Genomic DNA, 27,281 nt, shown 5'->3' on the forward strand with positions numbered 1-27,281 from the left:
GGTTTTGTGACTGAAATCTTCAGCTTTCATAGGCTACCCTCCCCCCATCTCCCTGGACTTCTAGAAGCCCAGCCAGCATGCATATGCCCCAAAGCCACCAGTCAGTTAAGAATTGAACACCAGCTGTATCATACCGTTAGAAATTTTGGAGAATGCATGATGGCGACTTGGGCTGTGTGACATCTCAAATTCTGTAACACTGATATACCAGGAGCAGCACACCAGATTGAATAGAATGCAATGTAGAAGGCAACCAATCTCAATTAACAAAATGTAGCACAGAAGGCTTAACCTATAACATCTTATAAATCTCTTATACAAGGGCTTAAGGCCTCTATGGTAAGATACAACAATCTTCCCTAATTTTCTTATAAGGAAACATTTTTGATCATGTTTTTAGCAAATTATATATAAAAAACAAGTAAAATAAATTAGTGAGGGCCTGCTACAAGAGCAGTTTCAAGGGTGGTTTGGAAAATTGGAAATAATGGTGGTGGGAAGGTGCAATGGTGGTGGTATTGGTGTTGAATATCAAATGTCTGTAACTAAGCTAATAAATTAATAAAGTTATTTTTTAATGGGGTGAGAAGATGAATGGGAACTTCTCTAAATAAGACATGCAGATAGCCAATAGGTACCAAAAAAAATAAGCAACATTGCTCATCATCACTTATTAGGGAAATCCAAATCAAGGTGACAATGAACTGTCATCTCACACCTGGGGGAACGGTACATTATCATAGTTGGTGTTGCCAGGGATGTGGTGGAAAAAGAACTCTTGTCCACTGCTAGTGGAAATATTGTCTATTTCCAAAGGAAAGTTAAGTCTTGTGTCAAACAGTATAGAGATTTCTCAAATTATTCTGTCATTGCCACTGACCAAACAAGTGAAACAGAAATAAACAAATGAGACTACCTTAAACTAAGAAGCTTCTGCACCTCAAAAGAAACAGTGACCAGAATACAAAGACAGCCTACAGAATGGGAAAGGATATTCTCCCATTACCCATCTGATATGGGGTTGATATCAAAGATATACATAGCACTGGTTGGAACTTACAAGAAGAAAACAGCCAATCCCATCAGAAAATGGGGTGATGAAATGAACAGACACTTTCCCAAAGAAGAAATCCAAATGGCCAACAGGCACATTAAAAAAAGTTATTCATTACTAGTTATCGGGGAGATGCAAATCAAAACAACGAGATATCATCTCACACCACAGAGACTGGCCCAAATCCAAAAGAAAAAAAGCAACTGGTGTTGGTGTGGGGAGAAAGGTACTCTCCTGCACTGCTGGTGGGAATATTGACTGGCTCAGCTCTTTTGGAAAACGGTATGGACATTTCTCAAAAAATTAGAAGTTGAGCTCCCATTCCACTCAGAAATACCAGTTCTGGCAATATATCCCAGTGATGCAATAAAATCTAGTAGAAATGACATCTGTACTTGTATGTTCATTGCAGCACTGTTTACAATAGCCATAATGTGGAAAAAACCTGAGTGCCTGAGAATAGAAGACTGGTTAAATAAATTTTGGTACATCTACACAATGGAATATTATGCAGCTATTTGAAAAGATGAAATCATGAAATTTAATGGATCATTTAAGTGGATCAACATGGAGAGTATCATATTAAGTGAAATGAGTCAGAAAGAGAGGGACAGGACTGCACTCATTTGTGGAATATAAATTTGTGGAATATAAAGTAACAGAATGGGAGACTAACAACCAAGGATAGTAGAGATAAGGACCAGTAGGACTGCTCCAGGGCTTGGAAGCTGGCCTCCCATGCTAGGGGAAAAGGCAGCTCAGATAGAGAAGGGACCACCAAGTAAAGGGTGCTTGGAGAGTCCACTCACAATGGCAGATATTACTGAAGTAGACTATAGACCAAATATGATAGCCACTTAATACTTGCATTGCAAACCACAACACCCTGAAAGAGAAAGTAAAAGGTATTGTGCCTGTCACAGAAGGGGGGAGGGGATGATGGGATGGGATGATGGGAAGGATACTGGGAACATTGGTGGTGGAGAATGGGCACTTGAGAATATATCCCAAGGGTGCAAAAAAGTACAGTAGAAATGACACGTGCAACTGTGTGTTCACAATAGCCAGAATCTGGAAACAACCAGAGTACCCGAGAACAGAGGACTGGTTAAAGAAACTTTGGTACATCTACACAATGGAATACTATGCAGCTATTAGGAAAGATGAAGTCATGAAATTTGCTTATAAGTGGATGGCCATAGAGAATATCATGCTAAGTGAAATGAGTCAGAAAGAGAGGGACAGACATAGAAGGACTACACTCATTTGTGGAATATAAAATAACATGAGACTGACATCCAAGGGGAGTAGACGCAAGGGCCAGGAATATTGTTCCATAATTGGAAGCATGCCTCAGGATCAGGGGGAGAAGGCAGCTGGAAAAGAGAAGGGATCACTAAGTCAATGATAATTGGAGGAATCATTCAGGACGGGAGATGTGTGCTGAAAGTAGATAAAGGACCAAACGTGATAGCTTATCAGTATCTATATTGGAAACCACAATGCCCGAAAGCAGAGAGAGAGTATGCATGAAATTGTCTGCCACAGGGCAGGGAGAGGTAGGAATGGTGAAGAGGGGGTACCGGGGACATTGGTGGTAGAAAATGTGCACTGGTGGAGGGACGGGTGTTTGATCATGGTATTACTGAGACTAAACATAAAAGTTTTGTTATGTTATCTCACAGTTATTCAAATAAAAAAAATTTTTTAAAAGAGAGAGAGAAAGTGTGAAACAACTTCCAGAGAAGCCATGTATCTAATTATATGACTTAGGGCTAATAAGGTAAGGCCTAGCAACAAAGCAATGTTACTTAGATGAAGTATTCTGAGATAGTCTTTATTTTTTGAGTCAGTATCAACATACCAGTCTTTCCCAGTGCATAGTAAAGAATATAAAATAATTAATAAGACAATTATTAGAGACAACTACACTTCCCAAATTGTAAAGAACTTCTTGTTCAAAATTCCAGGATATTGTATAATTATTGTGGTAGAAATACATGTCATGTGACTTTAAATAGGAAACTGAATAAACTTTTAAAGAATAAATAAGAGAATTTAAGTTTAGTATATTTGTATGTATCAGGACTTATTTCAGTAACTTATGCATTAAAACATGACACACTCTACAATAAAAAGGGAACACAATGATTGTCTTCAGTTAGTGTATGATTATCAGAGTGACTAAGAGTCACATCCAATTTGTAAATATCTTCGGGGAGTTAGCTGAATTACCAAAACATAGAGATGGAAAATAAGCACATCATGCTTAAGTGATTGATTTTTTTTCTGAGTTGAGAGCAAATAAAAGATTTACATCAAGCAAGAACCTTCCAAAATAGTATGTTAATTGCTAGTTAAGGGTTTAGTTCCGCTGTTCTTTTTCAATACAGTTACTATTAAGGCAAGGAAAATATAAAATGTTTAAAATACATAGCTTGAGTCAATAGCTTGAAACAAAGAACTTAAAGCATTTGTTCTAACCACAGAGGATAAAAAGAATGCAAGAATTACTATATAAAAAGTACCTTTTTAAAAAATTAGAATCTAAACAACTATGTATTTAATAAATAAAAGAATAATAAATTAATCATCTAGTTAATGGCTAGGCTATGATGATATGATTTTTCTTAATAGAACATATGGGATTACTATTAAGGTCTGGAGACTGTAGATTTCCCTCTTGTCCACCCTAACTATTTCACAAACTTCAGCAGTATTACCAATAGGTTTTGGAACACATGAAAATGGACAAATCAATGGTTAGGGGAATAAAAAATAAGAATGGGACAAGTGCAAGGGCTGGAGAGATAATTCAGTGAACAGAGCACATTTTGTATGGAAGAAACCTGGGTTTGACCCAGCACCATACAGTCCCAATGATTCCTGAGCACAGAGCTAGGAGCGGTGCCCAAGAATCACTTTTATGGACTCAAAACAAAAAAAAATAAATTAAAGAAGCAATTTCATGAGGGAAGTTGATGAGGGATGTACCACAGTTGTAGAGGATATATATTGCATGTATGAAACCTAGGGTTCAATCCTTTGCATAAGATTAATTTTTGAAAGGTAGAGCAAAGTAACAAAAAATTTTTTAAAAAAATACTCCATTCACCACAACACCCAAAATGAGAAAGAGAGAGAAAACAAGGGGGAATACCCTGCCACAGAGGTGGGGTGGGGTGGGGGTATGGGGTGGGAGGGTGGGAGGGACACTGGGAACATTGGTGGAGGGGACTGGGCACTGGTGGAGTGATATAAACAAAATGCAAACATGAAAGTTCACAAGTTTGTAACTGTAACTCATGGTGATTCACTAATAAAAAATTAAAAAATAAATAAATACATATATGATGAAATAAAAATAAAGCCACGCCAGGTAATTCTACAATAAAAAAAATACTCCATTCTGAAGTTGCCTACATTATTTCTTTACAAGTTTTCTCTCCCTCCTTCCTCCTATTTCCTAAATAAAACTTTTATGCCTAAAACTCAACTATTACTGACTCTGTAAATCATGGCTCTTTAATAGAAATTTTAAAGAGATTCATTGTATTACTTGTCATCCCATTGTCCATCAATTTGTTCGAGCAGGTGCCGGTAACGTCTCCATTTGTCCCTGTCAAGTTCTAGTGTAACCAAGTGGCATCTGCTCACTCCAGGAACACGAAGAGCCTCAAACCGTTCATTCAGGGTCTTGACGAAGAAGTCTGATCACCTTGTAAGTGGGTGGCCACGCGGTCTTTTGCCGTCCCATGGAGTCCAGTCAGTACCATCTCTAGTCCAACAATCATCTCTAAATCGCATTATGTGTCTAACCCAACGGATTTTTGATGCCTTGGCAAATAAGACAGCGTCCCTGATTCTTGACCATTGACGGAGGTCATAACTCCGGATTCCTTCTCTCACCTGAGTGAGACGTGATACTCCTACCATAGCTCTTTCGATTCCTCTTTGGGATATCCTAATAGCGTTCTCATCCTGTTTTCATAGGGCCCAGGTCTTCGAGGTGTATGTTAGTGCAGGAGGAACAGTGGAGTCGAAAAGATGTGCCCGGAGCCGGAAGTTCTTCGTCTTCTTAACCACTTCTTCTTTTTTTTTTTTAATTGATTTATTAGTGAGTCACAGTGAGGGTACAGTTACAGATTTGTACATTTTCGTACTCATGTTTCCCTCATACAAAGTTTGAGAACACATCCCTTCACCAGTGCCCATTCTCCACCACCAATAAACCAATAAACCCAGCGTCCCTCCCCCTCATACCCCCCGCCACTGTGGCAGGGTCTTCCCTTTTGTTCTCTCTCTCTAATTAGGTGTTGTGATTTGCAATAAATGTGCTGAGTGGCCATTGTATTCAGTCTCTAGTCTACATTCACCCGAGTGCCCTAGAACAGATGACTGGTTGAAGAAACTTTGGTACATCTATACAATGGAATACTATGCAGCTGTTAGAAAAAATGAAGTTAACCACTTCTTCTTGAAGGCGTTCTATGCCACTCTTTTCCTCCTGTGCAGTTCAGGTGCCAGATCGTTTTGTCATGTCGAGTTCTCAACCAAGGTACACATAACTGCTGCATTCGGAGATGTTCGTTCCATTGAGGCAAATGAAACATGAGGAAGTAGTCTGTTTCTCATGAACATTGTCTTCGTGAGATTCAGCTGCAGTCCGACCTTTCCACACTTGCAGTTGAAGTCAGCCAGCATTTGTGCCACTTGGCTGATATTTGGTGTTATGAAAACGATGTCATCAGCGAAGCTCAGGTGGTGTAGTTGCCCCATCTATCTTCACTCCCATTCCTTCCCATTCCAGTCATCGAATGATATTCTCGAGGGTGGCACAGAAGAGTTTTGGTGAAATGGTGTCCCCCTGCTGAACCCCTCTCTTTACGTCAATGATCACTTCTTGTAGAATGGTGAGATCCTGGTAGTGAATCCATAATAGAACTCACAGAGGATCCTGATGTAGTTTGAACACCCTATTTGGCTAGGGCTTCAATGACCTCCAGTCTCGACAGAATCAAAGGCCTTCTTTAAATCAATGAACGTTAAACAAGAGGCATCTTGAACTCTTGCAAAACCTCAATGAGCTTGGTAACCGTGTGAATATGGTTGATCGTGCTGAATCCTTTTCGGAACCCGGCTTGCTCTCATGGTTGTCCTTCACCTAGTGTTCTCCCAATCCTATTCAGGATGACTCAAGTGAATAACTTGTAGACGACAAACAACAGGCAGATGGGGCGATAGTTGCTGATGTCATGGATGTCTCCTTTCTTGTACAACAGGATGGTCCTGCTGGTTTTCCGTTGTAACAGAAACTTGTATTCAGACAGTTAGCATGTGAAGAGCCGAGCCAGTATATTGACGAGTACTGGTGGCAGATTCTTCAGGTGTTCGATCATGTCGGATTTTGGAAGGGAGAACGCTGGGAACAACATATCCATCCTGTGGAATTTGGTATGTGGGCAGATGGACGTGGCTATCAAAGAGATCCAAATAGAAATCATGGATAACCTTTTCCATTGCCCTTCTGGAAGATGTGATAGATCCATTAGGATATCGGAAGGCAGTCATCTTGGTCTTATTGTTGGCAAAGAACAGGCGGGTGTTGCGAATACTTTTCCCGGCTTCTGCCACTTCAGCCAACACTGCTGCTCTTCTCTCTTTGAGCTCTTCCTTTATCATTTCTCTGAACAGCTTTGTGAACTCAGGCATTAACTTGTGATTGCCTGAGGCTAGTGCCAGACCACGTTGTCAAATGAACTCGAGAGTTTCCTAAGACAGGCGACTCTTAGTGGCATTCTCTCTCTCTGCATTCCTCTCTCAATCATGAAGGTGCTGAACCAGTTGATCGTATTCCTCGCCAATGTTGCCAACGATGGCATCTTCCCATATTGCTGTAGTAGTGCCAAAGAGCTTGCAGTTGGTGGTCGTTCTGTGAGTTCTCTTCTTAAACTTTGCAGCCCTTTCTCCCCACTCCGTGAAGTAGAATTTCACATGAAGGAGATGGTGGTCTGATCCCATTTGGAATTTTGGGGCAGCAGCGACATCGGTCAGGCAAAACTGTCGATTGAATATGATGTGGCCAATTTTGTTGTGGAACTGTCTACCAGGAGACTTCCATGTTCAACGTTTAGATCTGGCCTTCTGGAACTGTAAGTTACCATGGATGGTCTTGGTCAACAGATGAACTCAGTCTCTCACCATGTTCGTTCCATTCTAGGCTGTGGGTACCAATGTGGAGTTCTTCGGGTGACCTTCTAGGTTCTTTCTTGGCGTTAAAATCACCGACAATGACCTTGTAGAAGATATGGTCTTCTTTATAGAATTCCTCCAGTTCCATGTAGAACTTCTCAATTTCTTCTTAGTCATATTTGGATGTTGGTGCATAGACGACAAAGATAGAAACTGCCAGCAACAAGCCATATCTATTCAAATGTAAGCATCGAATTCGGGTTGTTAGGCATTTGAATGAATCAATGCTTATGGCTAAGTTTGTGTTGACATGGACACCGACACCACTGACGCCTCTACTGTCACATGTTCCAAGGAATAGTTCTTCTCCAGTGTCGAAAATGGTATGATGTGTTTGATTACTTCTCATATCGGTCAATCCAATGACATTGTACTTGATCTTCCACACTTGCACCATCAGGTCCTCAATGGATTCTTCTGATGCCAGCGTACATGCATTAAAAGTGCAAGCAATCATTTTAGTCCTTCTTCGTTTTGGCAGCCTAGTTGGGCCCTGAGATTTTATCAGCCTCTCCTTGTTCATCCTTCTTAACTCTGTCATATTGAGGGCTCTTCGAGTATCAGGGGAACGAGGTCCACTGTTGTTACTGGTTTTGGCATATCAAATACACCACAGGTAGCTTGCCAGATCCTGCCATGTGGACAGGATACTCTCGGTAGCTTGCCAGGCTCTCTGAGAGGGATGATTTTAAAGAGATTTTAAAAATATTAAAATCTAAATTTAGATTTAAATTTTAGATTTAAAAAGACTCACATACATCCAAAAGAACAAGGACATCCAGTGCTGGCACTGATATGGGGAAAAAGAGACTCTAATTCCTTGTTGTTGGGTATGTCAACTGGTCCAGTCTTTTTGGAAAATAATATGGATATTCTTCAAAAAACTAGAAATTGAGCTCCCACTTCCTAGGAATAAACACTTCGTGGAATATACCCCGGGGACTGAAAAAATACACAGCAGAAATGTATTCTGCACTTCTATGTTTACTGCAGCACTATTCACTCTTGCCAGAATCTGGAAACAACCCAAGTGCCTGAGAATAGATGATTGGATAAAGAAACTATGGTACATCTACACAATGGAATACTATGTAGCTGTTAGAAAAAATGAAGTCATGAAATTTGTCTGTAAATGGATGGCCATGGAGAGTATCATGCTGAGTGAAATGAATCAGAAGTAGAGAGGTATGCACAGAATAACTGCATTCATTTATAATATATAAAAAAGTAGTATGACACTAATATCCAAGTCCAAGGAAAACAGAAATCAGGAGGACTGGTGAATGATTGGGAGCTTTCCAGAGTAGTATGTGAATGGTGAGAGGCAGTTAGGATAGAGATGAGTCCAGTATGACAATAATAGTTGGCAATCATCATTTTGAACAATCATCATTTTAATATCATTAAGTGAAGGGACAAGTATTGGAACATTATGTAACTGAAACCAAAACATGAAAAAATACTGATATGATATGATTTGAATGCTTTAAAAATAATTTTGCTAGCAGCAGCAATAAGCTTAAAACAGTGCTTTATAAAAAGAACATTTTATTCAGCTTTAACCAATGACATGGTTTCTTGAGTATTAAAAGGATGTAGTAGAGATGCTGAAAATTTCTGAACCTGAAAAACTTTTCAGTACATATAATAATCAATATATGCTTACCCCCATCTTCATATCAACATAAATAAATGATTAGGGATATGCTATTACTTCTGCTCTATGTCATAGGACAAAAAGTTATATATAAGACTTCATTTATACTTAATAGAGTATGCTTTCAGAGAATTACATGTGAAAATAATAACCATAACAAAAATAAGCAATACACTATTATCATTTCTTATTAGGGACCAATCAAATATAAATTTCATAAACATTGTGACCTGTTCAGGAATAGGTTATGTTTTAATTGACTAAGGAAGATCTAGGATCTAATTTACTTCTTTTTAATCTATAACATATTAAGGGTACTTCATACCTGATATTCTTTGGGAATCTTCTTTGCCTATAATATTAGAAGATCTAGAACATGACTGAATTATCCTGACTTCTAACACTTAATATGCTGAAACTATTACTAAGTATTGATTCTCCAGAATAATTTAAACAACAAACATAGCTTTTCTAAAGTAGAAATGGGTCTTTTAGATCACAATTCTTTCCAGATTTCATCTAGACATACTTGATATCAAAATGGAACTCCTGACTTACTCCAAGCCCATGCTCTTCCTAGAACACGTATCCTTTTTTTTTTTTTTTTTTGCTTTTTGGGTCACACCCAGAGATGCACAGGGGTTACTCCTGGCTCTACCCTCAGCAATTACTCCTGGCGGTGCTGGGAGACCAAATGCGATGTAAACACCTTACCTGCTGTGCTATCACTCCAGCCCCAAATATGTATCTTTCTTGTCTCTGTTTCAATGATTGTTTATTTCTGCTCTGGAGAAGCCTATGTTCTCAAATACACACTTATTCCTTTATCTCCCCACACATCTTTCTAAATAAGTTTCAATAAAAACTATTTTGTTTCACGCAAAAATTAAAAAATGGAACTCTTTCTATACATGTAAGCTAAGTACATATGACTTGCTCTATGTACAAAATTTAAAAATAAAATGTACAAAATTTTGATTTTCTTTTTGATGTTTTGGACACATCCAACAGTGCACAGGGATCACTCCAGGATGTGATCAGAGAACCCTATATGGTACTGGGATTTGAATCAGGGTGGGGGGGGTGCAAGGCAAGCACCTTAACTCTTGTATTATCTCTCTGCTCTCCTAGAAATTATTGACCCTTCTCAATGACTTGCAGGGAAAACAGTAAGAAATAAGGAGGATTCCTTTGAAGAAGGAACTCCATAAGCTCCCTCCTCCTTCCCCTCCTCACAAGAGCTTGATAGGCAGCTCCATCATGGGAATGGAAGGACATGTGGTGTATAATTCATGTTCCAGAAAGCATAAGTGATCTGTGATAGCAGGATCTCTGTGGACTTCACCTCAGAGTTTGTAGGCACAAATAGTGCATAAGGTTTACACAACTTAACACACACACACACACACACACACAGAGTCAAGCTGAAGTCACTTCAATTTCTATACAAGATAATCCCCTGGCAAAGTGAGATTTGTCTGATAGTGAGGTCTACATGAAATTGACCAGCAGAGGTCTGAGAAAGGAAGAAGAAAAGCAGCTGGAGAAACAGAATTCATCATCCAAGTTTTAAGTAGAGATATGTAAGAGAGGAATCTCTGGAGAACTCATGAGAATACAAAGGATAGAAAAACTCTGCTATCTCTTGCCAGGTCTAAGGGCTTCCACCCAAAAACCAATATATGAACTGCATTTATTATTAATGCTTTGCTGTCAACCTTTAGGATGAGTAAAACTTTGCGAAGTGATGGTTTAACAGTTCATGACAGTAAGAGGAGGGAGGGAAGAGGGAGATATGGAGAGGATAACAGTGAGCAGCAGAATGGGTATTTTTTAATACCTCACATATTTTCTAATTTTCTAGAATCACCACTGCTTTTTAAATTTAATTTTTGAAATTAGCATCTGATTTACATACTTATTTCTAAAGATACTTCAGAAATTATTATTTGGGTCCAGAGAGATAGTTTAGGGGTAAGGAACTTACACATGGAGAACCCTGGTTTGATCCCAGATACCACATAAGTCTCCTAAATGTTACCAAGAGTGTTCCCTGAGCACAGAGCCAGGAGTAAGCCCTGAGCACTACTGGGTATAGTACCCAAGTAAAAAAAATTAGCATATAAAACAACTGTCTATATTCTGGCTATTGTGAATAGTGCTGCAATGAATACGAAGTCCAGATGGTGTTTCTGCTTTGTGTTTTTGGGCCCCCAGGGTATATTCCCAGGAGAGGTATTGCTGGGTTAAATGGGAGCTCACTTTCTAGTTTCTTGAAGAATGTCCATAATATTTTCCAAAAGGCTGGACCAGTTTGACATTCCCATAAACAGTGAATAAGAGTTCCTTTCTCCCCACATCCATGCCAACACTGGTTGCTCTTGTTCTTTTGTATCTGTGCCACTCTTTGTGGTGTAAGATAACATTTCATTGTTGCTTTGAGCTGCATCTCCCAGTCTCTGTGATGTGAAATGATATCTCATTGTTGTTTTGATCTGCATCTCCCTAATGATTAGGGATGAAGAGCATTTTTTTCATGTGCCTTTTGGCAATTCTAATTTCTTCTTTGAGGAAGTTTCATAATACCAGAATCTGGAAACAACCTGATTGCTCTAGAATAAATGAATGTAAAAAGAAACTATGGTGTTCATTTTCCCCAACCTCAAACTGTACTACAAAGCAGTAATAATTAAAACATCATGGTATTGGAGCAAAGGCAGAGCCATAGACCAATGGAACAGGGTTGAATATCCCTACACACACCCTCAAATATATGATTATATAATCTTTGATAAGCGAGCAAGAAATGCGAAGTGGAGCAAGGAAAGCCCCTTTAACAAATGGTGCTGGCAAAACTGGACAACTACATGCAAAAATATGGGCTCAGAACTCTACCTAACACCATGCACAAAAGTCAGGTCAAAATAGACTAAAGACCTCAACATCAGACCCAAATCCATAAGGTACATCAAAGAAAAGGTTGGCAAAATCCTCCACAGCATTGAAGCTAAAGGTATCTTGAAAGATGACACTCCATTGACCAAGCAAGTGGAAACAGATTAAAAAAAAAAAAGGAACTATCCGAAACTAAGAAGCTTCTGTACCTCAAAAGAAACAGTGACCAGAATACAAAGACAGTCTACAGAATGGGAAACGATATTCACCCAATACCCATCTGATAAGGGGTCGATATCAAGGATATACAAAGCACTGGTTGGACTCTACAAGAAGAAAACAGCCAATCCCATCAGAAAATGGGATGATGAAATGAACAGACACTTTCTCAAAGAAGAAATCCGAGTGTCAAAAAGGCACATGAAAAAATGCTCTTCTTCACTAATCATCAGGGATATGCAGATCAAAACAACAATGAGATATCATCTCACATCACAGAGACTGGTCCACATCCAAAAGAACAAAAGCAACTGGTGTTGGCGTGGGTGTGGAGAGAAAGGTACTCTCCTGCCCTGCTGGTGGGAATATCGACTGGTTCAGCTCTTTTGGAAAATGGTATGGACGTTTCTTAAAAAATTAGAAATTGAGCTCCCATTTCACCCACCAATACCACTTCTGGGAATATATGCCAGAGATGCAATAAAGTCTAGTAGAAATGACATCTGCACTTGTATGTTCATTGCAGAGCACTGTTTTCAATAGCCAGAATCTGGAAAAAAACCTGAGTGCCTGAGAACAGAAGAGTGGCTAAATAAATTTTGGTATATCTACACAATGAAATACTATGCAGCTGTTAGAAAAGATAAAGTCATGAAACCTGCATATAAGTGGATCAACAAGGAGAGTATCATGCTAAGTGAAATGAGTCAGAAAGAGAGGGACAGATATATTGCACTCATTTGTGAAATATAAAGTAAAAGAATGGGAGACTAACACTCAAGTACAGTTGAGATAAGGACCAGGAGGATTGTGCCACGGTTTGAAAGCCAGCCTCACATGCTAGGGAAAAAGGCAGCTCAGATAGAGAAGGGACCACCAAGCAAAGGGTGCTTGGAGGGCCCAGTCAGGATGGGAGATGTGTGCTGAAGGTAGACTATAGACCAAACATGATAGCCACTTAATACCTGTATTGCAAACCACAACAACCTAAAGTAGAGAGAGAGTAAAAGGAAATGCACGTGACACAGAGGTGGGCGGTAAGGGCGATATTAGGAATATTGGTGGTGGTGAATGGGCTCTGGTGGAGGGATGGGTGCTCAATTGTTGTATGACTGAAATGTAAGCATGATAAGCTAACTGAGTCAGAAAGAGAGGGACAGACATAGAAGGACTGCACTCATTTGTGGAGTATAGAATAACATCACATGAGGCTGACACTCAAGGAGAGTAGATACAATGGCCAGGGGGATTGCCCCATAGCTGGAAGACTGCTTCATGAGCGGAAGGGAGAAAGCAGATGGAATAGAGAAGGGATCACTAAGAAAATGATGGCTGGAGGAGACAGTTGGGATGGGAGATGCATGCCGAAAGTAGATAATGGACCAAACATCATGACCTCTCAGTGTCTGTGTTGCAAGCCATAATGCCCAAAATATAGAGAGAGTGTGGGGAATATTGTCTGTGATGGGGACGGGGGAGGGTGGGAAAGGGGGGTATACCCGGGATATTGGTGGTGGGGAATGTGCACTGGTGGAGGGATGGGTGTTTGAACATTGTGAGACTGTAACCCAAATATGAAAGCTTGTAACTGTCTCACGGTGATTCAATAAAATTTTAAAAAAAGAAAGAAATGTAAGCATAAAAGTTTGTAAGTCTGTAAGTGTACCTCATGGTGATTCATTAATGAAAAACTTATTAAATACATAATTAATATGAAATCTGTTAATGCTTTCAGACATCATGGAACTTCTATTTTTATTTCTTGTGTGTGGGGGGAACACTGATATAAACTCTGTTTCAATCTATTTTAACTAACTTTAATCAATTTGCTTCTAAACCCTTGAAAGTTTCTCCAGGATTTTCTTACATGATCTTCCTAGTGCTCCATATCTCCAGTAACTTCTACCAGATTTGTTTGAAGCGCTTATAATTGAAAATGTGTGCATAGGAGGACTTTATATCTATCTAATGACATCTCTACCATTACTGTAGAATTGATTTTGACTAGGAGTTGAGTTATGGAATAAAAATAATTGTTCTTAAAAAAATAGAAACTGGTGCACCTACACAATGGAATACCATGCAGCATTTAGGAAAAATGAAGTCATGAAATTTGCTTATAAATGGATGGACATGGAGAGTATTATGCTGAGTGAAATGAGTCAGAAGGAAAGAGATAGGTATAGGATGACTGAATTCACTTGTGGTACATAAAAATATATATAGTAGAGACTAATATACAAGGCTAGGGCAAAGAGGGGCTAGGAGGACTGGTCAGTGGTTGGAATATACCACAAGTGTGTGTGGGGTGGAAGGTAGGCAAGGTAAAGAAGAGACCAGTACGACAGTAATAGTTGAAAATGATCCTGCTGGACAAGAACTGAGTGTTAAAAGTAGGTAAAGGGATGTATATGACAACCTTTCAGTATCTGTATTGCACACCATAATGCCCAAAAGGAGAGAGAGAGGTGTCTGCCATAGAGGGAGACTGGGCACGGGTAGGGAGGGATGGAATTGGGAAATGTGCATTGATGGAGGGACGGGTGCTGTAACATTATATATAACATTATATAACCTAATCATGAACAGCTTTGTAAAGGTCTATCTTACAGTGATTCAATTAAAAATAATAATAAAATAAAAAATAATTATAATGAAGGGGGAAGAAATAAATAACTGTCAATAAAGCCTAAAAGAAAATATTATGCATAAAATTCACAAGAATTGATTTTATTTCATATGTTAACCTTCTAAATTACAAAAAGGAAATTTACAAGTGCCTTTTCCATACCTTTAGGTTATCTGGCAGCTCTGATCGGCCAGCATACCCAGGGTTCATTGTTATAAAGACAGCACAAGTGGGGTCAAGTTTTAGTTCAGTTCCTTCAAACACTAGTAACTCGGCACCTGCATTAATGCCTGTGGGTAATCAAGAATAAAAGATTTAGCAAATTCACATAAAAATGTGACTTGTACCATTCATCATCTCCCATATTCCTACAGTTTTTACATAATGCAAAGACAAACTAGTTCATTACCTCTTTGTATGGTAAGAATTTGTTGAGCAACCACAGAAAGCACTTCCAAATCAATTCTGTTAAACTCATCAAAGCAAGCCCAGGCTCCACAAGATAACAGTCCCTGAGAGAAAAGAGTAATGAAATTTTTCAATTTTATCTGATTGAATATTACATTGAAATGTTGCATTTTCACCTGATCTTTTCAAGGATTTAATATCCTATCAAGGAAATTGCTTATTCACCTTAATCTTTAAAGATGGCTTATTTTTTTATTACCAAACCATTATTCTGCATGCATAGAGTTTTATCAATTGGAAAATTTTCCAATTGATCCTTTTTTACTTTCTGTATGCATGTCTTTTTGTCATTGAGATATATACCTGTAATTTCAAAGCCTTTCTTCTTCATTTTTACAAGCTTGTTTCCTTTTCCCATTAGACTGCATAGATTAAAATAATCCTCTAAATAAGATAACTTCTATTGCCAAAGAAACTGCTTTGTGATCTGAATGCCTCAATACGATTGATTGAAACCCTAAATTGCAATCCTAACTCATAAATAAATGCCATTTAACCATAATAAAAAATGAGAAAATTAAGCTTAGTCAAATTCAGATATAATTTTTAAAAGTATTAATTCACAGGTATTTAATGAATGATCATTATATACATTTTGTATAGTTGCTTCACACAGTACCTGGTATGTGCCACACATGATGCCAGAACCTGTGTGGATATAGCTAGTGCAAGGAGTTTATGCTATACCATACATGATGGTTAAGTCATTAGTAATGGTGACCGTAATAATTTGTATGGCTAATGATGCTTGACATTGGATTTGTACACAGCTCAAACTATATTTGATCTAAACTAAATCGAATATAAACTAAGTGTATGTTAATGCATAGAATGTTTTCATTACTAAAGAATAACTCTGTGATTTCAATTGATAATGTATAACATAATAAAAGGATTAGAAATAAGAGAATAAAATGCTTATGAGTTATATAGATTATAAAGTTCTTGGTAAAAAGCCTTTCACTTTGTATTCCCATTATTTACTATAACCCTTATATACAGTGTTCATTGGGCTGGAGCGACAGCACAGCAGGTAGGGCGTGCCTTGCACGCTGCCGACCCAGGTTTGATTCCTCCATCCCTCTCGGAGAGCCCAGCAAACTACAGAGAATATCTCGCCTGCACGGCAGAGCCTGGTATGCTATCTATGGTGTATTCGATATGCCAAAAACAGTAACAACAAGTCTCAAGAATGAGACGCTACGTGTGCCCACTCGAGCAAATCGATGAGCAATTTGCTCGAGTGGGCAGTGACAGTGTTCATTAATAATTACCAATGAGCAAATTCAATGCTATTAGCTTGAGTCAAAAATTTAAAATTAAGAGTACCATTACATAGATTTAAAATTTTGGTGTGGCCCCAAATGTTTGAGTAGTCTGAATTCAGTATGCCAGATATTTTTTTAAACATTTATTATTATAATAATATAGTTTATAATCCATGAATAAAACTTTTGTATTCAATTGTAGCACTTAACATTTTAAAGAATAACTGTTAAAAACCACTGAATATTCATAGGTTTACAAACAGGAGCCTTACACCTTTAATTCTCCCTTTTGTAATCTTACTGGCTCAAAAGACTGAAAATTTGATTTTAAATAAGGAGGGGAAGAAATTCTTGTGCACCAAAAAATATTAGCTAGAAGTGTTTATAAAGTAAATAACTAAACTAAAACTTGTTAATAAGATTATCTGCTTGAAGACATCCTTAGACTCTGTGACCTTTTGCATAATGCAGATGATTTCACTTTGAGCTGCCCAAATGCACTGAAGGGACACCACCCATTCCTGTCAGCAATAACGATCTATTCTAGAAGGGGCTACAGAAAGATGGAGAATGTCTTACCAAGTAAGTTTTTGACATACTCCACTTCTATTGAAAATTGAGTCACTACTTTGTTTAACTTTATTTAAGCCACCGTAAGTTTTTTCACTTGTATTAAATTATGTTTAATCAAGGGCCAGGAGACAGTACAGAGATTAGAGTGCTGTCATATACCCAATCTGGGTTTATTCCCAGGACCACTTGGTCCCCTGAGTATCATTAGGTACAGCAATGGAGGCCCCCAGAATCACCAGTGCTGCCTGGGTATCCCCCACACCAAAGCACAGGAGCACAGACCTTTTGGAGGATCTTGCATTGAACTACCCACTCAGTTGACTGAAACTCGCTGGTGGGGCCCCTGGGTTTCCTGAGCACTACTTGGGAGTCCCAAAACTAAATTAACAAATGACTAATTAACCATCTTCTCTAATAATTACACTACAGTAAAAAAATGAAGAGTCAACTCAAACCTTAAAGAACTTTCCTAAAGCCAGATAATCCAGCCCATCTGAGCAGTTGAAAACAACACATTGTTTGGCAACAGCCTTTGCTAAATCTTTGGTAGTTTCTGTTTTTCCAGTGCCAGCTGGTCCCTCAGGTGCTCCTCCAAGGTGCAGGTGGAGTGCTCCAAATAAGGTTCTGAATATAAGAAATAAACATTCTTGGTAGAATAATGTGATTTTCTCCTTTATGACCCCCAAAGGGAAAAATATTTAAACAGAACAGAACTTCTCAACGTCTTCACTCACTTCTTCTTTCCCACTGACCTCTGAAATCTTTGACAATAAGTAATTTTATGCATTATATTTATTTGCAAATAGCTGTATATATGACAAAATAAGAACAAGTTCACTTGAAATTTATTGCTTCTGGTCAAAACAGAGAACTTAGATGACTCCCAACTTCACTTACTCTACTTTAAGCAAATGTAAGTGATATAAAAGAGTGAGAAATGTTTTGAATGCGTGGCCAATTCTGAAAGACTAAAAATGAAATCAACAATGTAGAATAATAAAAAATCTGGAAAAGTAATCAATTACTAAATCTGTAAAGGTGCACATGTTTTGAGCTTTGCATATTAACACAAGTGTATTTAAAACCACACAGAAACAGAAAATAAGTGAACAGAGCCAAACAAGATGAAAAGCTCTACTAAAACCATTTACTTAAACCTAGATGTGTTAACAGGTTTCCTTACCCAAAATGAGAAGTTAAAAATACTGTAATACACCATTAGCGAGAGATCAAGAAAAGCCTCCTAGGAAGGCAGAAAGTGCACATGTCAGCAGGACTCAGAGAAAAATCTTGATATCATTCACTGGGGAAAAGTCTAAATTTTCATTTTTTATAGACATGTGAAGCCAAATGGAGAAGTTAACAAGAAAACTGTGTTCTAAAATAGAAAATACCTAGAAACCTCCCAGGGGTGGAGAAATTGTTCCAGAGAGTCAATTCCAGAGTTGAGAACATGTCAAAGTACATGGGGAAACTTCCACTGGAAAAAAAGTCAGAGAGAGAGTCAGAGAGAGAGTGAGTTAAGAGAGAGAAAGACCTGGGCTGGAGCGATAACACAGCAGGGAGGGCGTTTGCCTTACAAGGCCAACCTGGGTTTGATTCCCAGCATCCCATATGGTCCCTGGAGCACTGCCAGGAGTAATTCCTGAGTGCATGAGCCAGGAATAACCCCTGTGAATCACCAGGTGTGACCCAAAAACAAACAAAAAAAAGAAAGAGAGAGAGAGAGAAAGATCAAAGTTAAAAGTCAATCTTGCCATGCAAAGAGAGTGAACAAAGCATTGGAAGGGTTATTACTTACATGGCACTCTGACCTCTTGGGTATCTTGGCAGATTGTTTATATTTAAATAACAGACAAAAGACATTATATAATGGTGGAAAAATAAAAACAAAACTACTATCTGATTCAGTAATTTCCTCTGTGGCTATTTATCCAAAGAAAGCAAAAGATTCATCTGAACACATACTATATGTGCATACCCAAGCTTATTGCAGCGCTTTTTACAATAGCCAAGCTATGGAAACAACCAAGTGTCCATGGATGAATTGATACAAGAGAAGCTCATATATATACATATATGTGCAATTATATATAATTAAATACTACTCGGGCATAAAATAGAATGCAGTTGTGTGATTAGTAAAACACAGATGGAATTTAGGAGACAGGTAAATAAGTCAGGGGAAAAAACTATATAATCTCACTTATATTGGGAAATCACAAAACAAAAAAAATATCAAGCTCAGATATAAATAATAAACTACTGGTTGCTCTAGATGGAGAGTGTAAATGGGTAATGACGGTCAAAATTTACAAACTTTAAGAAATAAAATGACTTAGTAATGCAATGCATATTATAATGTACAGTACAGTGACTGTAGTGAATAATACCATATTGTATATTTAAACAGTACTAAAACACCTGCATTGTATATGGGGACAGATGTTAACTAGATTTATTGTGATGATCACTTTAACAATTGTGTTACATACCTGTCACTAAAATTATATATATTAATTATATTTTAATGCAAAAATAAAACTGTGAGAAAAAAAGCCAACTTTATAAAAGAGATAACAAGATATTCTAAAAACAAAACACAATACTGAACTTTTTAAAAAAGGAAACAAACTGATTAAATAGAAGAATAAACATTTAAAAATTAGGCACTACAATATAAACATGAGTAAATCAGTCCAGAAGACATGGAGAATGAATGAGAAAAGTCAAGAGAAGTGGGAAAAAAAGAAGGAAACATGGGGAAGAAGCAAAGTTGAAGACTGAGAATTTTTCACAAATGAAGATGAGAATTGAAAAAAATGCGAGCAAGATAAAATGATAACACATCTACAGCTGTTGTTTTAAGAACACTGATCAAAAGGAAAGAGAAACTACAAAAGAGAAAAAAACACCTTACATAGGATTAACACAGTTTAGCAGTAGCAATGAGTGTCAAAAGACTACCCACTATGAAGAGCTGAGGAAAAACTGCTGTGAATCTATAATTCAATACTTTTCCAAGCTATCATTTATTTAATAATTGATTAGATCCCAGAGGCACTAAAATGGAAAAAAAAAAGGAAAGGACCAGAGGCCTTTGGAACAGTTTCACTGCTTAGAGTGTTCCCAATGAAACAATTACTAAAATTAATCAGAAGTAAAATAAAGGAAGAAGCAATGATAACTAAAGACAATGATAAGATTCTTGATATGACTATAAAAATATCAGTTGCAAAATATGTTCTATGTAAATAGAACTCTCTAAGCCTTACCATTGTGACTAAAACTACAGACTGAACATAATATACACCAAATCATTTTATATTAGACCTAGTGAAATTGATCAACTGCTATCAAACATATGGGAATTGGCTAGGAAGGTAGTAAAGGAGAGACCAGGAGTGAGGATTTCATTGGAAAGAGTCCTTTGTGTGCTATTCATCCCCTTTCTTCTGCTAGAAGAAAAGGCTGCACTTCCTCCCTCAAGGTTTTGGAAAACCACTCAGGGAGCCTGGCACAACGAGCACTCCTAAGGCTTGTGGAACACAATAACAGAGAGCTGATTCACAATTTTAACACCTGAAAGCCAAGAGAACGCCTACAACTGCTACTGTGGACACGGTGTTAAAGATAGGGAGAATAAGAAGAATGTCTTATTTCTACCAAAACAAAAGTGTGTGCATTATCAGACCAGATCCGGAGCCCTGCAAGAGAACCATTTTACAATCCTACTGCATGGAACCCTGCACAGAATCAGAGAGACTCTAAATTCCTTTTTGAGGCAGAAACAAAGTCAGAACCAATCAGAGAAGGTATTTCCACAGGTAAGAAACACAATTCCAAAGAATCCACATAACCACCACATACCCCCTGAGATCTGGCATATATGTTTTTGGTGGGAATATGTAAATCACTGAGAGCACTAAACGGTCAAGAAATAGTTGTCACACAAGGTATTTGTCACATATAAATCTGCTTCTCTCTTTCCTTCTCTCCTCTGTCAACCCCTACACTGGAAGCCAACAGTTGAGCCCATCAATACAAAAAGCAGGGACACAAATGATGAAAAGGGGGGACTGGAGCAATAATACAGTGGAAAGGGTGTTTGCCTTGCACACCTTGCATGCTTGATCCCTAGCACCCTATATAGTCCCTCAAGCCCATCAGGAGTAATTCCTGGGTGCAGAGCTAGGGGCAATCCTTGTGCGCTGCCTGGCATGTTCCCAAAACAAAAAAAATTTAAAAATAATGAAAAGGACTGAAGAGATGACTCGAGTTTAGTTCCTACCACTGCAGAGTCCCCTGAGCACTGCCAAGAATGATACTAGAGCATCACTATGTGTGGCCCAATAGAACAGAGAGAAGACTGACCAAATCTATGTTCAAAAACCCTAAGCTTGAATCAGTCCCAAGCCAGGAGCTTTAAATAGGATAAATGATACTAACTTCGCTATTTGACCAAAATGAACATTTTATTTTTTTTTATTTTTTAATTTATTTTTTAATTAGTGAATCACCATGAGGGTGCAGTTACAGATTTACACATTTTTGTGCTTGTGTTTCCCTCATACAATGTTTGAGAACCCATCCCTCCACCAGTGCCCATTCTCCACCACCAAAAAAACCCAGCATCCCTCCCACCCCCCAATCCCATTTCCCCCGACCCCACCCTGTCTCTTTGGCAGGGTATTTCCTTTTGTTCTCTCTCTCCAATTGGGTGTTGTGGTTTGCAATAGGGGTATTGAGTGGCCATTGTGTTTGGTCTCTAGTCTATTTTCAGGACACATCTCCCTTCCTGCGCGTGGTCTCCAACCACATTTTACTTGGTGTTCCCTTCTCTATCTGAGCTGAGGTCCCCAGCATGTGAGACCAGCTTCCAAGCCATGGAGCCAACCTCCTGGTATTTATTCTACTATTCTTGGGTATTAGTCTCCTACTCTGTTATTTTATATAAAATGAACATTTTAATATGCAAAATAATAGCATTAATAATATAGGGTAATCATATTTACTTAAAAGAATCTACTCCATTAATGGGAACATAGATTTGATGGAGCAAATTTAAAAGAACAGTGATAGGAGAAAAATAAAATTGCTTCCCGCTTGCATCCTGATACTGACTGGTACATTCAATCAATAAACTAATAAAAATGATTTATGTTCTGGAAGAAAATTGAAACATAACATTTAGTTTAATTTAGTAATTAATAATGTAGAATGTGAATGACTGCAATTTGGAGTTAAAGTAGTTAAATCCTTTTTCATAATAGAACAAGGGAAAAATGTAAATGTAAGTGCTTAAAGGATATGTAATGCAGATAGTCAACAGTCCTCTAGAGGGAGAGATGTTGGTTAGAGATGCATATCAGAAAACTCCAAGTTTCAGCTGTTAAAGCTAAAAAGTGAATAAGAAAATTCAGGACTCCATAAAGCATGAGGCAAAGTCGAATAAATTTGGTATTTTTAGAAGAAGAAATGGATACCTTAAAGATACCAAAGCTATAGGATGGTCCAAGAAGCATGCATCAGAGTCCAAAGAAGAAAAAAAGAAATGAACAATGTTATAAACATCAGCAATATCTGATAAAACTCAATACTAGGAGAACTGAGAAGAAGAAAATTAAACAATTTTAATTTGGAGAATTAGGGCCTGGGGGGAAAATAACATTTACCAGATAATTTGATACTTTTAAAGAAAACAGTGTTTAAGGGTGAATGAAATTTATTTCAAATCAATCTTTAAATTAACAATTTTACCTATAGCATCTATCAGTGAGTGGAGTAATAACCAGCCTAGGAGAGTTACCCAGATATTCATATCCATACCGCAAACTGGCATTGATCATATGTGTTTCTAAATTATTATCCTAGGATAAATCAGAAAAAATGAAATTAGTTTAAGAAATTAAATTTAAAATATCATAAAATCTCAAGCTCTTTAGTTCATAATAGTCATAATATAAACAACATCTTTAAAATTCACTTCTCACACATCTTTTGAGTCTGTTGTAATTTCTTTGGGTAATTGATTCAGTGCCTTTCCTTTTTTCAATGCATATGTTTGAAAAGTATACTTGTTGCTATTGCTCCTATATTTTCAGTCATTTGTTCCTTTTTTTTTTTTGAGAATGGATATTATCATTTTACCATTTACTGCCAAGGAAAACTGACCATTGAAGAGAATAAGAAAGCTGCCCAAAGCCATACATCTAGCAAGTGAAGAGTCTATTATTTAAAATTATGATTCCATAGGCTAAGCTCCTCATCACTACACATAATGCTTCTCAGCTGCTTTCCTGGGATGTTGGTGGTCTCTTTTCTCCTAAAGATGCCTTCCAATTCCCCCATTAAAGCATCTATAAGAACTTTCAGTCCATACCACTAGTCATTAGTTGTTCTGCTCACTGTTAACAGGCCTAATCCTTGACACTATTATTATTCTTTCTGCCTTCCCTAAGGCAAGTGCCATTACCCACCATTAACCTGCAATCTTGATCCTGATAAAAATCTCCCTTCCAGATGATGTTTCTGGTTCCTTCAATTAATCAACAAGATAAAACTTTAATGACTAAAAGAGACTAAAACAGTCCAGTCTAATTTGTACCTTCCCTTCATATACCAGACATATTTATATTTGTATGCAAATATATAACTTTAAACTATTCTCAACATTTTGTAGATTCAGCAAGGATAATGGTTCATTTAAATTTTCTGTAATTATTTATAATCTCTGTGTGTCTATACATGCATATTGGAATACTGATACAGTTTTATAGCTTTTGCTGCTTTAAAGTTCAATCTGGAAATGCTTATTTGGTCATAATCAGCCTTCAGCAAAAATAATTATATTACTCACACAATTTCCCATGTGAGCAAGCAGGCACAAATTAAAAAGCTATGAGATGAGTTAAAATTGCTATGTCATAACATTGGGAAAACACTTACTTTCCAATAGTACCTAAGCTGACTTAGCCATTCAAAGTCATTCTCGTTGCTAACCCTTTTATTAACAAGTATAGCGAGGACATCTCTTGCATGAACATCTAGTACCACAAGGGCTCCCAGTGTGACACGATTCTGCTTGGACAATTTGCCACGAACCAAGGTGACAATATCATCAATTTGCTTGTTACATTTTTCCAAATATTGCTCAAGAAACTGAAAGAAAGATGTTTACACAAGATAAGCACATTCTCTTGAACAAAAATGTTTTAAGCTAGCATATAAACAGTATTTTCTACACTTTCTTACATTTTTCCAAATGACATAAAGTTAAAATAATCCACTTTTTTTACCACCTAAGTATTGGGTGGACAAGCTCAGTCTGTCCACAGAAGAGAGAACTTTCAACTTTATAATCTTTCCTATTCTTACCCCTTTCTCTATATTCTAGGGTTTATTACTTATTTATTTACTCTTATTCTTCTTTAAGGGCCAGGCTCAGAGGAGCTCAGGGCTTACTCCCAGCTCTGTGCTCAGAGACCTTGGTGATGCTGAGGGAACTATATGTGGTGCTGAAGATTGAATCAGGGTGCCCTCCCCTGCACCCATATCTTCATGGCAATATAAGAAGGAACTGTGAACCCATGAGCGTTCTCTCAAGCAACTGCTACAGAAATAGTGAAAATGTACTTTTCTCTAGGCAAGGTAGACTGAATGTGCCCATCTGAGGCTACAAGATGTCATGCTTGATGCAGAATAAAATCTGCCAGAGAAAAATATGAGAACTAGATAGACAATGAAAAGAAATTGCAGTAGAAATGAAGCCTCACATCCGTATTCCAACTCTTCAAGTTTCTTGGATTCCAGGAACTTTCTTGTTTTTATATGGGCTGAGTAGAATTTGTGCCACTTGAAACAGAACATCTAACAATTTGCTTTCTGGTGAGCTAAAACCAGTTCCAAGTATCTGACTTGCATTAAGTCTCTTTTTCTAGTGGATTTTATAATGACAAAATTAAAACAGAAGAGATTTTATACAGAGAAACAAATTAAAATCAATGAAAACTGTACTTAAGGGAAGTGCTGAGACTCAGAAAGGTAACATAGTTTTCTCTCCACTCCAAAAATATTTAGTAAACATGTATTAATGAGTTTGTCTTATTCTTTTAAGGTCAAGTAAGTGATAGCAATGAAAATAAAAGGATTTCCAAGAATAAAAAATGTTTAAAGGACAGAACTGAGAACAGCAAACTGTCTTTTTAATTTTCCTTGAAATATTTTCTCATCCCCTGCCCTGTCCTCCTATCCTCTCTCCCTCTTTTCCTCTCTCTCTCTCTCTCTCTTTTATGTAGAGAGTGGGATAATTGTTTCAATCAGACCAGCAGTGCATATGATCATTCATACGCATTCAAGGGACATTCTAGGCCGTGCTTTTAGGTCACCAGAGCTACTCCAAAAGCTAGATGGTGGGGACACAGTAAGATTCCCAACCATGTCAAAAAATTCTTACCTTCGGTCTCATGTGGGCAGTGCATAAGCTCTGCTGCTTTGAGCAATATCCTTGCCTACATTTTTTTTTAAAAAAAGAAAAAGTCATTTGGGGGACAGCAAGATACCAGGAGTCAAATATCCGTGCTTTACATGTCCAAAGACATGAGTTTGATCCCCAGAACTACCTAGTTCCCTTGAGCATTTCCAGGTGTGACCCTGGTGGCCCCCAAACACTGTTGGGCCAGTTAGTGCTTCTTAGTTCCCTCAAGGATAAAAATCAGTATCTCAGAGAGTCTTATCCAGGTCTCAATTATATCAGTTTGACACTAATAGAAAGTAAAAATGCAATGTTTCAACCTGATAGTACAAATTATATGTTCATAAAAATTTGTTATTATTTATACAGGCAGAATATACTGTCCTATACTATAATATCACATTTATACCAAAATTTAGCTCCAGATTGTGATAAATTGCATTCTTTAAAAACTATATTACATGAATCAACGAGAATTCAGAGTGGTTAGATTGGGAAAAGTACCAGAATATTGATATTTGTTACAGTTTATCCCTTGAAAATAATTCTATACAGTGAAATGATAAATCTAAAGGTAACTACTGTTACATTCAGCCAAAATAAACCTTAATCTATAATCAATTATTTTTATCAAACCTAGTCAATTCTGCATATACAATGATTCACTGATCTAAAATCTTATCAATATTTGCAATATCCTGAGCACTGTAGCAATGGAAATTCACTCATTCATTTCATAGCTCCTGTCATTTCTCTTATAGACTAGTTCCACAATCAACATTTATAGAACAAACAAATGGAAACATAGTCTGTGAGATGAGCAGGTCCTCTGGAAATTCGATACTGTGTTACATGGAGCTGTTAGTACATCAAGCTCCAGGATGCTTGGACTGTCTTCTGTAAGGCTCAACACAATTCCTCATTTTCAGATGTGAACCACACATTAGTTAGAGAAAACTCACTAACACACAGAATCAAAATACATGCAAATCTCCAACAATAGAATGTAAATGTATCAGTGATATAAAATACTAAAATATGTAGCAGTCCCTCATTATGCTGCTATAAGAATTTGAATGAAGTGAACATGGAAGAAAGTATGAAAACAGAGACAGGACAAGGTGCACAAGACAGACTGAAGCAGGATGACAACAAGCAGATCAAAAAGAAGAATATAGCACAGTGACTAGGGCGTTTGCCTTGCATGCGGCCAATCCGAGTTCTATTTCTCCATCCCTCTCGAGAGCCCAGCAAGCTACCAAGAGTATCCTGCCCCAATGGCAGATCCTAGCAAGCTACCCGTATTCGATATGCCAAAAACAGTTACAAGTCTCACAGTGGAGACATTACTGGTGCCCACCTCAGCAAATCGATGAACAATGGGAGGACAGTGCTACAGTGCTATTATGAAATTTAGGTGTGGAAATACAATGAAGAGCTTTCACATGAAAGTTTCAACGAACAAAAGTGGGCAATATGGCAAGCAGGAACAACAAGGCATGTCTTGCCAAATTATGGCCTAGGGGACTCAGAGTGTGTGAAGCTGAGTCACCCTCGAGTAGCAGTTACTCAAGTCAAAGGCACAGCTGCTCATATTGCCTTTCTCTGACTGACTGCATAGTTACATAACATTATGTGAGTGGGGTAGGAGGTGGGGGGGATGAACAGATTATTATTACATGAACAAATAATTCTACCATAATATCAGTGGATATTGTCTAACACATACACACACTCACACACACACACACACAAACCCTCTTTGTATATGCATACCTTAGGGTAAGAGTTAC

At 37.7% G+C, this 27,281-nt stretch overlaps 1 protein-coding gene across 1 annotated transcript in view; it reads right to left on the bottom strand.

Moving 5' to 3' along the window:
- The window catches only part of DNAH7 (dynein axonemal heavy chain 7), a 270,230-nt gene that overhangs the window by 157,930 nt on the left and 85,019 nt on the right, over positions 1–27,281 (bottom strand). The window contains exons 22-26 of the mRNA XM_055123217.1: positions 23,964–24,176; positions 22,776–22,885; positions 17,471–17,639; positions 15,116–15,218; positions 14,869–14,996 (exon numbers count right to left, since the gene is read on the bottom strand). Coding sequence (XP_054979192.1) covers positions 14,869–14,996; positions 15,116–15,218; positions 17,471–17,639; positions 22,776–22,885; positions 23,964–24,176 — 723 coding nt within the window. The remainder of the gene's footprint in view (positions 1–14,868; positions 14,997–15,115; positions 15,219–17,470; positions 17,640–22,775; positions 22,886–23,963; positions 24,177–27,281) is intronic.

This window comes from Sorex araneus, chromosome X (assembly GCF_027595985.1).
Source record: "Sorex araneus isolate mSorAra2 chromosome X, mSorAra2.pri, whole genome shotgun sequence".
Lineage (NCBI taxonomy): Eukaryota > Metazoa > Chordata > Mammalia > Eulipotyphla > Soricidae > Sorex > Sorex araneus.